Raw genomic sequence first — 14,018 nt, 5'->3', positions numbered from 1 at the left:
GTTCCAGACTATCAACAACAGCTCTCCCTGTTGCACTCATGCTGTCCTTCTCAAGAGAGAGTTTCTGTACGTCCTGCATTATCTTTCCCATCCACTGCAAACAACAAAAAACAAAAGATGAAATACAATAACAACATATAAAACTTAATTAAAAGACAACGATAAATATAATATGAGACATACCGCTTCCATGGCAGTAGGCGGTGGCACATAATCATCATCGCTGTGGTCGAGATATGCGATCAACCTCGGGTGCGAATACCGGTTGAACCATTCCATGTAGTAATGGTCACACATGGGAGGAACCCTAGAGGGCGGCCGCTGCAACTCCGCAGTCCATAAGCGGGCCACCATCGGAAACTGGTCCCACGTCCCGGTCATGATATCCGGCCATTGCACGACGTAGTCCCTCGACGATGCAGGTCGGATCGCCTTCATCGGGCATGCCGGGGGAGGAGGGACAACTTGGACAAATCCAAGCTGACGAAGACAACGCTGGGGCATGTACGCCTCGACGATCTCACGATACTGAATGAGTCCCGTGTACAGGGTCCTGGGTACCCTAACACTAGGGTTCGGGCCGAAAGGCATCCAGTTCACCTGCACATAGTTTTAAAATTTAATAACATGAATATAATATGTGCAAATAATAAAATGTAGAAACAATTTATAAACGTTACCTCTAAGGGGGACAGCCTGTCCAGCAATAACCGTATCGATCGGAGGCGGTCAACGGACTTCTTCTCAGAGCGCGGACTCCACGCACAAGCACGCGACATCCCCTCATCAATAGGAACCGGGTCACGATGTGGTCGCAATGCAGGAAAGTACTCGTATATCCAGGTCTGCAATAGAGTCAGACACCCAGTGATACCTGCCGCGTCAGCCCGACTCGCAAATCCTAGTTGGCGATACAAATACGCCAACGTAGCCGATCCCCAGGAAAACTGGCCTACAATGTCGGGGTCACACGCCTCTACTATGTCGCGTGGCCTGAGCTTGTTTCCGCCGCTCTTATCCGGAAACAAGGTACATCCGAGGAGTAGAAAAACATAAGCACTCAGCTGTGCGTCGTGCGTCCTACGTGCACTGGGGTACAAACACCGCTGCAACACGGATGCGATCTTCACACCCCCGTGTTCCCAAACACCTAGCGCCTCGGTGTACAGTGCAGCCCTGTCCACCGCCAACAACTCCGCCAGCAAATCTGCCTGATCCGCATCAGCCACAGCACAAAGTCGTTTACCCTCAACACGAATCCCCAGAATGGTCTCGACGTCATGTAACATGATCGTCATCTCACCGAACGGAAGGTGGAAAGAGTTTGTATCCGGCTGCCATCGCTCAATGAAAGCCGTGATCAGCGTACTGTCAATCTTATCGTGCATGGTGGCAGGAACATGATTCACCCCAGTGCCCTCCAGTCGCTCGAACATCTCGCTCTCCGCCGGCCAAGCCTCAGCCCATGTACGCAAAAAGCTACAAGTCTTTTCCCGGGTATGACATTTTAACAACCCCGTAACTGAAGGCCTCTCCTGGTCCTCCTAAATACGGGCAGCTATGTGTCCTAGAAAGCTAGGAATCACACTCCCGTCAACAGGCCCACCGGGCACCTCACTCCTAACAACCCAAGAATCATTACCGGCCCTCGACCGTTTCCTGCTTGCCCCAGATACAGTGGACGCAGATGATGTGCCAGATCTACTAACAAACCTACCACCCCTACCCTTACGCACCTCCACCATATGTGTCTCGTACATGTCATCAACCCTCTGACTGAATGGACCGTAATCATCATACGGTCCACTGCCATCGTCCACATCCTCATCCTCATCTGCGCCCTCCTCCTGCTCCTCCTCCTGGTCACCCTCCTCAGCATCATCATCGTCATCGTCATCCTCATCCCGACGGTGGATCCGTTCTCTACGAGCTGAGGCCGAAATACCACGGGATCTGACATGTCTATGCCCCGACCTCTCCACTGAATAGCTTCTACTAAGAAGCTCTACATTCTTCCCCGCACCATGACGACCCAGTGAATTCTACACAAAATTTTAAATTATATAAACATACAAAAATTTATACGAAAAATAGCTACCACTACCCAAATCAAATAAACTAAAAACATACTAACAAATTAACATAATAAAGAAATTAACAAAACACTTAAATAAAAATAATAGAATAAAAAATACACTTAGAAAGGAAATAAAACCAACACAGAAGAATACATATAAACATAAATAATTCATTCCCAATTAAAATAAATTAACTAACCAAAAACAATATCAATAATAAAATTTAAAATAAATTAACTAACCAAAAACAATATCAAAGTCACAAAAAAATATAAAAACAAATTAAAATAGAGAATAAAAATAAAAATGTACAAAAAAAACAAACAAATAATTGTAAACAAAATATAAACATAGAAAAAATACAACAAAATTTATAAAAATAAACAACAAAATATAAAAACAATTCAAAAAGATATTACACAAAAAAAAAAAAAAAAACAAAAACAATATTTTAAAACAAATATATATAAAAAAAAAAAGGGGGGGGGGGGGGCGCCTTGGCTGGACGCCCAGCCAGCGGTGGTGGCGCCAGCTGCAGACGCCGCCACCAGTGGGCTGGCGCCTGGGCTGGACGCCATAGCCACGGCTGGGGCGCCTTGATTAAACGCCACAACCGTGGCTCTGGCGTCCAGCCCAAACGCCAGCCTACTGGTGGCGGCGTCTGCAGCTGGCGCCACCACCGTTGGCTGGGCGTCCAGCCAGGGCGCCCCACCTCCGTCACGGCGGTTTTTCCTTTTTTTTTTTTTTTTTTTTTTTTTTTTTTACAAATTGTACCTTGCCTCCTTGGGACCTCCTTCCCTCCGCCGCCGCCAATTCCTTGCCTTGCCGCCTCGACATTGCCGTTGTTTGAAATTTTTTTTTTTTTAGAGAGGTTGAAAGAAGATGAGCGATGAGAGTGTGAGTGATGAGAGTGTGAGTGTTTTTTTTTTTAAGGTCAAGGGCAATATTGTCAAACCAAGTAAATTTTGTGGGCTTTATGTAGTAATTTGTGGGCGATGTTTAACAAATCCCATAAACAAAGACCAACATTCCTAATCTAGGTGAAGAACATCCCAGGACTCTCATATGCTCAAATATTGACTCCACCTGAAAATAGTCAACATTGTTTACCATTAAGGTAAACAGGGCAAACCAAAACAAATAGGAAATACGGATTAGCAAAATATGCTAAGTACTATAAGTGCAAGATAAGTAAATTCAATTTATTTGCAAACATGCTTTTAAAAACCAATTCCAATGTTAATCCAATAATTCCGCCAAAACTCATAGTTTCAAAACCAATTCTCAAGATTCTCAAAACAATTCCAATAACTCAATAATTCAATAAAACGATTTATAAAACCAATTCCTCTTTTGAAAACCAATTCCTCACCCAAGTGTGCATACACCCCAAGCTAGTCTCCTACTATTTCAAGGCTATTCTTGAGGAAACACTCAGTCATACGAAGTCCAAAATATTATCTACCAAATCCGAATAGTGGGATTACTATCAACATGCTTGTAAAGCTTTAATAATAAAAATTCAAAAATCCTTTCCCAATTTCAAAATTCCAACATAATTCAAAACTCCTTTTATTTGCTTTCAAAATCAAACCCCTTTTTTTTCTTTTCAAAAACTCTTTTAAAACAATCCAACATACTTTTAAAAACCAAACTCCTTTAAACATAATAATTTCAAACCATCAAAACATGATATAAAATCAATCCTCCAATTTATTTATCAAAACCAATTTTATTTTTTATTTTTAAAAAACATGCTTTATTTCATAAATCATAATTCAATTCAATTTAATTCAATCATCATAAAAATCATGTAAAACATGCTTATTCAATCCCATCAATTTTAAAGGTATCTAGCCACCTAAACGTACATTTGATCCTTGCTAGAAACACAAAAAGAAACTTCAAGAACTTTGATTGAATACACCCTACAAATAAATATAACCTTAGTTAATATAAGATTAACAAATAATCACAACAATTAAATTAAAAACCCCCAACTATATGTACATGAACCTTATAATTTATTTTTCATAAACATGAATAAAAAAATCTGATTCATTTAATTAAAACTACCCATAATAATTTTTATAAATCCCCCATAATAAAAATTAACTAATTAAGAGAAGAGAAGAAGAAGTGGTAGAGGTAGAAAACCAAGGAAAAAGAGGAAGAAAGGTGGCGCAAGGGAGCGACAGCTGCGGCTGCCGACGGCTGGTGGCAGCCGAAGGTGGTGGTTGTGGCAGGTGGCAGCCGGAGGTGGTGGTTGTGGTGTTTGGTGGTGGTGATTGGCGCAAGAACAAGAGAGAAAGAGAAGAGAAATTAAGAGAGAAGTAGAGAATTTGGTGTGAGTGTTTAACCATGAATCAATGGGTATTTATAGGCTAACTCATGCATGAATTATGGTAGGAGAATGTAGGAAGAATTACGGTAAAAAGAATCAAGGAATTACTTGGGAAATAGAATTAAAAATTTATGGAAAGTTTTAATATTAAAGTGACTAAGAATAATAAAATTAAGGAAAGTATGTTGTCATGAAAAATAATATGGCAAAAGGAGTTTGCTTGGGGAATAATCAAGGATGAAATAAGGTAGGGAAATAAGATGATCAAATATTTAGAAGGCGAGAAATAAAAATTAAGGAAAATAATATATAGATTTAAAGGAGATAATTAAAAATACAAATTACCAAAATAATTCACCCAAAATCCAACCTTGGTGGCCGAAATTTTTGAGCTTCTATGCTCCAAATTTTCGGACCATATTAGTAGCATTTAGGAAATTATTTTGCTAGATTTAAGGGATTAAAAAAAATTGTGTAAATAATATATTTTGTATAAAATAATTAATTAAGAGAATACCAATTATTCACTAAATAATTTAGCTAAGAAAAATCAGATTTTCCACACTAGGAAAATCCAAAAATCATATATAGCCAATCAATAGGAATTTTCAGACCTCTCAATTAAATAATAAAATATATTTTTTCTTAATTAAAATATCCGAAATATATGTAAATAATTCGATTTTTAAAAATAAAATAAATCCAAAAATAATAATTAGGTTTTAAAATACTTTTGGAGCCAAAATTCAAATATTATTTTGGCTCCCAAATTCAATTACTAAAATGAATTACTAAAATACCCTTTTTAGAAAATAATAATAATAAATTAATTAATTAGAAAATACATTTAAAAAATACGGGGTATTACATAGTCGACCTTTTGAAGATGAAGAAAGTGGACATCCATGAGAAATACCTGGGCATTCCTACGATTGTGGGGAGATCGAAGAAATCAGTTTTTACCACTTTAAAGGACAGTATCTGGAAAAAGTTGCAGGGTTGGAAAGAGAAGTTATTGTCTCGAGCTGGCAAGGAAGTTCTTTTAAAGGCGGTAATCCAGGCTATTCCTACATATCTTATGGGGGTTTACAGGATTCCTATTGGTGTGTCGGATGAGATTAAGTCCATGACAGCTCGCTTTTGGTGGGGTGACTCTAGGAATGGGGGTCGTGTTCATTGGAAAAGCTGGGATTTGTTGTGTGCTCCGAAATGTCTTGGTTGCTTAGGTTTCAAGGACTTGGCAGTTTTCAATACGGCACTCTTGGGAAAGCAGGCATGGAGGCTTTTACATGCTCTTAATTCACTGTTTGCTCGCGTGTTCAAGAGTAAATACAACCCAAATTCAGATTTTCTTGACTCCTATTTAGGCAGAGGCGGTAGCTACTCTTGGAATAGCATATGGGGCTCAAAAAGTTTGCTAAAAGAGGGTTTGATTTGGAGGGTGGGAAACAGGACTCGCATAAGGGTGTGGGATGACCCTTGGGTAGGTGATGACAGGGGACGTTTCCTTGGAATTTTGATCTCTTAGCAGCAACTTTTAATGAACAGGACATGTAGTGTATTTTGTCCATTCCTTTGAGTCTGCAAGACCCTGAGGACTGCACTACATGGGCCTTCTCAAATAATGGGATTTATTCTGTAAAGTCTGCCTATCTTCTAGGCAAATCTTGCAACCTGATGACTTCCATCAAGCTTGGGTCGACCTGTGGAAACTCGAAACTACTCCTAAGGTGCGTCATTTCCTTTGGAGAGTTTGCACAAACTCTCTTCCTACTCGTGCACTTTTGAAATTCAGGCATATAATTGATGATGATGGTTGCCCCTGGTGTTCTGCTGGTGAAACACAACACCATGCGTTATTCTTTTGTGGTGCAATTTCTTTTTTATGGGTGGAGATTGAGTGTGATGATTTAATTGCGAATGCGACCTCCCTAAGCTTCCCTGACTTGTTGGCTTCGTGGGCTAAGGTAGATGCCATCAAGCGCCAAAAATGTGTTGTACTCATAATGCAAATCTGGAATAGACGAAATCTATGGCTCAACTGCTGTTTCTGCTACAAAGCGCAGCCCGAAGACTTGGCATCCCCCTTCAGGCGAGACAATCAAGATAAATTGTGATGCAAGCCTTAGCGTTGAAGGTTGGGTTGGCTTAGGTGCGGTATCCCGAAACTCAAGAGGGGAGGTTATTTTTGCTGGTGTGCGAAGAATACGCGGGTGCTGGCCACCTGATGTGGCTGAAGGTATGACACTTCAGTATGCTGCTCGACTGGGGAAGAGATACGGTTGCAAGACTGTGCTCTTCGAGTCAGATTGCCAAGCCTTGATCACTAAGCTCAGCAATGCTTTTATTTTCTTCACCGACTTCGATAATATTCTTGAAGATGTTCTGTTTCTATGTTCTAGCTTTGATTTTGTAGGTTGGTTACATGTTAAGCGTGAGGGTAATTTTGTTGCCCATCACTTAGCTAAGTTAATCCCGTTTGGTGTAAAGCAAGTATGGAAAAATTATTGTCCGGGTGACATTTCCCCCTATGTACTTATGGACACTTTGTCCTTGAATTAATATAAGCTCTCCACTTTCTTTCAAAAAAAAAAAAAAAAAAACTCAACCTTATTAGTTACTAGCATAGACGGTTTATAAATCAAACTATTAACTCCGTAACAAAAAAAATGATAATTTAATTAGTACTTGTAATAAGTTGTGAAAAAAGATATACTTGTACAAATATTTTTGAAATTAAATAAACAGTAATAACACATTCATAAATATATACACTATTTAAAATATTTATCATATTGGAAATATAATCAATTATTTGGAATCAGTCAATAAAATATATTTTTAAATCAATGTAATTTATATAATATGTTGATTACACATGGAATAATATAGATATAAATAATAATTTATACAATAAAAGATATAGAAAATATCGAGAGTGAGGGATAACTCAAGTGGATAGAACTTCCCTTCCGATTCTAGAAAATCTTGGGATCGATTCTCACCCCGCCCTTGTGCCTCTCTCTCTCTCTCTCTCTCTCTCTCTCTCTCTCTCTCTATATATATATATATATATATATATATATATATATATATATATATATATATATATAAAGAATGATTTAAAATAAGTAAAAAAAAAAAAAAAAAAAAAACAATTTTAGAGGGTAAAAATGACACCAGGACGTGATACGTGTCATTTCTGGTATCTGTTTTAGTATTATGTTACTTATAACTCAAAACTAAAGCCAACGAAACAAGTGTCATTATGACCCTTTTGATCGAAAATTAATCCCAATCCAACCACCATTCGAAAATTACTCTCACTCAAACTACTTAGGTTTATGATTAGCTATCTTTTTTTCAGTGGCATTCAATTTTCTCTATTCATCTATTCAATGGTACTCGTAGTTATTTAATCAACTATATATCTTATATTTGAGGAAGCCCCAAATTAATCACGTTAATAAACAAAATTCGTTTATCAAGTGGCAAAATCATAAATAAAGCAATAAAAATGTCCAATTAGCATGATATTTTCGTAATTACATCAACAATTGTGGGACTACATTTAATTTAATAAAAAATTGTTTTTATTTACATTTTGTCTTTTGATAAACAAAATATGTTTTATTATCAAGGTGATAAACTTGTATTTTCTCCTTATATTAGCGATTTAGAACTGGTATTTAGGGTAAAAATACCCTAAGACACGTGGCCCAATAAAGGCTTGCCACGTGTCAAGATTGCAACGGTCAGCAAAGGCCCAATCCCTTTGCGACACGTGTCATTGTACCCTAATTGAGGTACAACTCTCCCCTACTATAAATAGTAAGGGCATACCTCATTAATGGGGATCGAAATCATTTTTCACAAACCAACAAAACACAAATCCCCTTGCAAACGCTCTCAACTCGAGAAGCATTTATTGTCTTATTTCCCCATTTAGAAAGAGACTAACTTAATCTTCGGAGGTGGAACACCCCAGCCCCAGCCGGAGTATTCTGTTATTTGTGCAGGTACAGGCGAAGGAAGGAGCGTACTAGGAAATTGTAACTCTCCCGTAGGACACATTAAAAACCCCCAAACATCTGGCGCCGTCTGTGGGGAGAGTACTTTCTAGATGACTTCAGAACCGGTACTGCCGGGTAAAAGTAGTCAACCTGCTTGTGAGGCTGAGGTCCACTCGGACCAAGATACAACCGACAATCATGAGATTGAGACTTACACAGCTGCTGATGGTTCTTTCAGAACCAAGCATACTCGTTCCAAAGACAGAAGGGAACGGGCAGAGCAGCAGGCAGACCCAAACCATCCTACCAGGGGACCGCTTGGGTTGACTCCTGCATCAGAGGGAGCCACCCCAGTCTCCAGAGATGAACTCATGAACCTGATGATGAGCTTCAAAGGAGAGATAAAAGGCCTTTTGGATAATACAGCCGGCCCCCGTAAGGGTCAGGCGGAAGAAAAGTGTCTTGGAAAAAAGACGGCCAAAACAGTAAAGGGTAGAGCATCTACCCCGCATCCGAAGTCAAATATGCCGGTTAGGCCCTTTGATTTATCAAAGATACACACTCCCATAGATGGAGTCAGAAAACCCGTCCGGCACATACAACCGGATGGAACCAAGAAAGTCTATTCTGATGCTCGGACGCTCATTCAGGATAAAAAGACTCAGCAGCGCTCCGAGTCGGCGTCAACGTCGACCTTTCGAGACAGCTTCAACGCCACATCAGGGAGGCACTCGAGAACAAACAATGACAGCCGGACGAGCGAGGTTTCCGCTTTATCCGGCCCTCATATGATCCAACCGGCATTACATGGAACACCATACACGCCTTTTGGATCACCCTATGCACAGCCGGGTCTTTTCGGGGGACAGCAGCAGCCGCTTCTCAAGCCTATGGATTGGCAGCTCCGGCTGCTCAACCTTGGGGAACAGCCAACGGCGTTTTCCAGGGAAATCACCGAGATGACCCAGCCGGCTAAGATTAAAAACATGTTGGTAGGTGCCTATGACGGTACCACCAACTCGGAAGATCACCTCATGGCATACACCAACCTGATGTATTTGCAGGGTTTGGATGACGCCTCATGGTGCAGGTGCTTCCCGGAAACGTTGAAAGGGATTGCTCAACGTTGGTTTGGTAACCTCCTAGCCGGATGCATCAATAATTTCAGGACGTTGGCCTACTGGTTTACGTCCAACTTTTCTATGAACATCCCTGCCAAGAAAACAAGCCTTGATCTAGGGGCAATCCAACAGGGAGATAAAGAGGGGCTCCGGTCATATGTCAGGCGGTTTAACCTGATGAGGATCCAAATCCATGGATTGTCTGATGACGTTGCCTACACTGATTTCTTTAAAGGCTTAAAAGACGGATCAACTTTTAAGTTTGACTTGGTTAGGAAGAGGGTCTCTACTCTTCACGAGGCGCTTATGAAGGCGAAGGCTTACATTCAGGCAATGGAATTGTGTGCTGTGAAACTTCCAACGGATTACAAAAGATCCAATAAAAAAGAGAATCGGCCTACCCAGTCGGCCAAAAAGGAAGACAAGAGAAGGGGGGTATGGGCAGCAGACTCATCCGGGCAACCTTCCCAGAAAAGAAAGAGGTCGGATCCGTATGTGCCAAAGTACGAATTCAATAAAGATTGTGCCTCCATTCTCAACGAAGTAAAGGACCGGCTGAATCTTGAAAAACCGGCTCCCATGAAGAGTCCTGTAAGCACCCGGGATAAGAGCAAATATTGCCTTTTTCATGAAGAAATTGGCCATGACACTGAGGGTTGCTTTAGCCTCAGGCGGCTCTTTGACCGGCTGGCTGATGAGGGGGCTCTCAAATCATACCTATCCAAGTCAAAAGGTGCTCCCAAACAAGAAAAAGGACCACCCCCAAAGAAGTCGGCTACTCAATCGGATACGGATGAAGAAACCATCCTGACCATAGCCGGTGGATTTGCGGGAGGCGGGCCTACCATCCGGGGCACGAAGGATAACATTCGGAAACTGGTCAACTCAGTGGATGAGGGCCAGTCGTCTGAATATTCATTTCTGGAAGTTAACATCTCCGAGAAAGATAGAGGAGAGGTCAGGCGGCCTCATGATGACCCCATAGTCATCGAGTGCAAAATCGCCAATCAAAGAGTTGGGCGGATCTTGATTGATACCGGGAGCTCATCTGACCTCATAAGCTACCGGTGCTTGGAAAAACTCAAGTATAAGCCCAGTAGCATGTATCCGGCCTCATACCTTCTTGTAGGTTTTGGAGGAGGAGTAGTACATCCGGTGGGCATGATTGATCTACCCATCCGGTTCGGAGAAAAGGGAAAGGGCCGACACATGGTTGTCAAGTTTCTTGTTGTAGGAGAGCTGACTGCCTATAACTTGATTATTGGCCGCTTAACCCTTAACATCTCAAAGGCTGTCATCATCCCATCTCTAATGTTGATGAAGTTTGAAAGGGATGATGGCACAGTCGGTTCCTTGAATGGGGACCAGAAGATGGCGAGAGAGTGTTACCTCTCGGACATCAAACCAACGCTTGACACAGACGGTCAAGAGAAAGAAATAGTTGAACTTGACGATTGTGATCTAAGTTTACCGGCTACTAAGCCAGCCGGTAAAAAGAGGAATGCGGATCAACTAGTGCCTGTAAAGGAGAAACAATAGCAATCACTGTCCGGGGAGAGGCCAGACGTCCTTCGCCCCCAGCCGGCTGGAGAAATAATTGACATTGTCCTTGAAGACAGCCGGCCAGACAGAACCGTCAAGGTTGGAACGGTTGCTTTTGAAAGCTTGTGACCCGACTTGCTCCTTTTGCTGAAGGAGTTCAAAGATGTGTTTGCCTTTGAAGTAGAAGAGATGTCGGGTGTAAGTCTGGATCTCGATGTTCATAAACTCGCTGTGGATCCTAAGAAGAAGTCGGTCAGGCAAAAGAAGAGGAACCATGGCGAGGAAAGGTCCCAGGCGGCAGCAACCGAGGTCAAGAAACTCTTAGATGCTGGGTTCATCCGGCAATGTTACTACCAGGATTGGGTAGCCAATGTCGTCCTTGTGAAAAAGCCGAATGGAACCTGGCGGATGTGTGTAGATTACACGGACCTGAACAGGGCTTGTCCAAAAGATAGCTACCCGCTTCCAAAGATAGATCATTTGGTAGACTCTACAGCCGGCCATGCCCTGATGAGTTTCATGGATGCCTACTCCGGCTTCCATCAGATACCCTTGTGGAAGAAAGACCAAGAGAAGACGACTTTCGTCACAGATCAAGGGCTATACTGCTACACGGTGATGCCGTTTGGGTTGAAGAATGCGCCTGCCACTTTCCAACGAATGATGAACTCGGTCTTTTATGATCAGATTGGAAGGAATGTGGAGGCGTACATCGATGACATGATAGTCAAGTCAAAGCTACAGGCGGATCATCTAGCCGACCTCCGAGAAACCTTCACCACCCTCAGGCGGCATAAAGTCATGTTAAACCCGAAAAAATGCGTCTTTGGAGTTGAGTATGGGAAGTTTCTCGGATTTTTGATTGATCAGAGAGGCATAGAGGTCAATCCGGATAAAGTGCAGGCGGTGATTGACATGCAGTCGCCTCGTACCGTCAGGGAGGCTCAAAAGCTTACCGGTTGCCTGGCGGCATTGGGGAGATTCCTCAGCCGGTCAGGCGACAAGTGCCTGTATTTCTTTCAAGCAATCAAAAAGAGGTCGAGGTTTGAATGGAGTGAAGAGACTGAGGCGGCATTTCAAAGGTTGAAGCAACACTTGCATTCTTTGCCAAGATTAGTGAGTCCCCTACCCCAGGAGGCTCTCTACATGTACTTGACCGTCTCAGATCATTCTTTGAGTGTCGTTCTCCTTGCTGAGAGAGACGGCAACCAGCTCCCGGTCTACTTTATAAGTCACGTTCACCGGAATGCTGAACTTCGCTATCCCATGATTGAAAAATTCGGTCTGGCATTGTTCAAGGCAGTCAAGCGGTTGAAACCATATTTCCTGGCTCATCCGGTTACCGTTTACATTGACCAGCCGCTCAGAAGGCCTATGACCACTTTAGAGTCATCCGGAAGAATGATTAAATGGGCTGTGGAAATTCAAAGTCTAGAAATCACTTTCGAACCCAGGCAGGCAGTGAAGGGTCAGGCGTTTGCCGACTTCATTGTTGAAATGACAAGGCCGATACAGCCGGATAAAACTAATCAAGTTTGGAAAGTTTATGTAGACGGGAGCTCTACGTTGAATGGTTGTGGGCCAGGCGTAATTTGTCATTCCCCAGAGGGGGACAAATACGAATATGCTCTATGATTCAAATTTCAAGCTTCGAATAATGAAGCTGAATACGAGGCCCTGCTAGCCGGTATCCGCATGTGTAAGGCAGCCGGGGCAAGGAAAGTTGACGCCTGTTCTGATTTTCAACTCATTGTTAGCCAGTACCACGGTGACTATGAGGCCACCCATCCGGTGATGGTTAAGTATCTTCAGGCGGTAAAAGAGGAGGCTGGGGCATTTGATGAATTCAATCTAAGTCAAGTACCCAGGTCCGAGAATAATCAGGCGGATGCATTATCAAAACTCGCATCATCCGCCACATGTGATACGCCTAGGTCAGTCATGGAAAAGAAAAGCTTTGAACAAGACCTCATCGGAGTTCTAGATCGAAGCTCCACTTGGATGGACCCCATCCGGGATTATCTGGTAGACGGCACCCTACCGGGTGTCTCTTCAGAGGCGGCTGCTCTTAAAAGACGAGCATTAAGCTTCGTAATGCACAAAGGTGAACTCTTCCGGAAGGGTTACCTGTAGCCTCTATTCAAATGTGTTACCCCAGAAAGGGGAAAGGAAATACTGGAAGATCTGCATGCCGGCTTCTGTGGATCACACATTGGCGGGAAGACACTTGCCAAGAGAGCCAGGCGGCAAGGATACTTTTGGCCCACCCTCGAGGCAGATGTATTAGATCTGGTAAAAAGATGTGACAAGTGCCAGAAATTTGGCCGGCTGATCAGACAGCAGACAACTGATTTAACAGCTATTCACAGCCCAATTCCCTTTGCCAAATGGGGCATGGATATTTTGGGGCCATACACTCCTGCCCCAGGCGGCAAAAGATACATTTTGGTGGCTGTTGATTACTTCACCAAGTGGGTTGAGGCCGAGGCGGTAAAGGGCATCAAAACTAAGGATGTCATCTCCTTCATTTGGAGAAATGTCATCACCCGGTTCGGTGTACCAATGTCAATGGTCTTTGACAATGGCCCCCAGTTCGAAACGCCTGTCCTAAAGACTTGGCTGCAAGATCAAGGGATTTTCCATTACTTTGCATTCGTGGGCCGTCCCCAAGTAAACGGTCAAGTTGAAGCTTTTAACAAGCTCATCTCAGGCGGCATAAAGAAAAAGATTGAAAAGGCAGGCGGTCTTTGGGCAGAGGAGTTGACTCACGTTCTTTGGTCTATCAGAACTACTGAGAAGGGGTCAACCGGTGAAACTCCATTTCTTATGGCATATGACACAGAGGCGGTGCTTCCTATTGAATTATATGAGCCAACACTTCGAATCATGTTATATGATGAAGAGGCAAATTGGGAAGCCA

The 14,018-nt window shown here is 42.4% G+C and overlaps 1 protein-coding gene across 1 annotated transcript; it reads left to right on the top strand.

The window, feature by feature from the left end:
• Positions 1 to 5,308: 5,308 nt before the first annotated feature.
• LOC110717604 (uncharacterized mitochondrial protein AtMg00310-like) lies at positions 5,309 to 5,950 on the top strand. Its single transcript, XM_021896348.1, has one exon. It carries the CDS (start codon positions 5,309 to 5,311, stop codon positions 5,948 to 5,950), a length of 642 nt encoding a protein of 213 aa, XP_021752040.1.
• The last annotated feature ends 8,068 nt before the right edge of the window (positions 5,951 to 14,018 follow it).

Source organism: Chenopodium quinoa, unplaced genomic scaffold, assembly GCF_001683475.1.
Source record: "Chenopodium quinoa cultivar QQ74 unplaced genomic scaffold, ASM168347v1, whole genome shotgun sequence".
In the NCBI taxonomy this organism is placed as follows: domain Eukaryota; kingdom Viridiplantae; phylum Streptophyta; class Magnoliopsida; order Caryophyllales; family Amaranthaceae; genus Chenopodium; species Chenopodium quinoa.
Note: the sequence above shows the minus strand (reverse complement) of the source record. Positions and strands in the feature narration are given on the sequence as shown.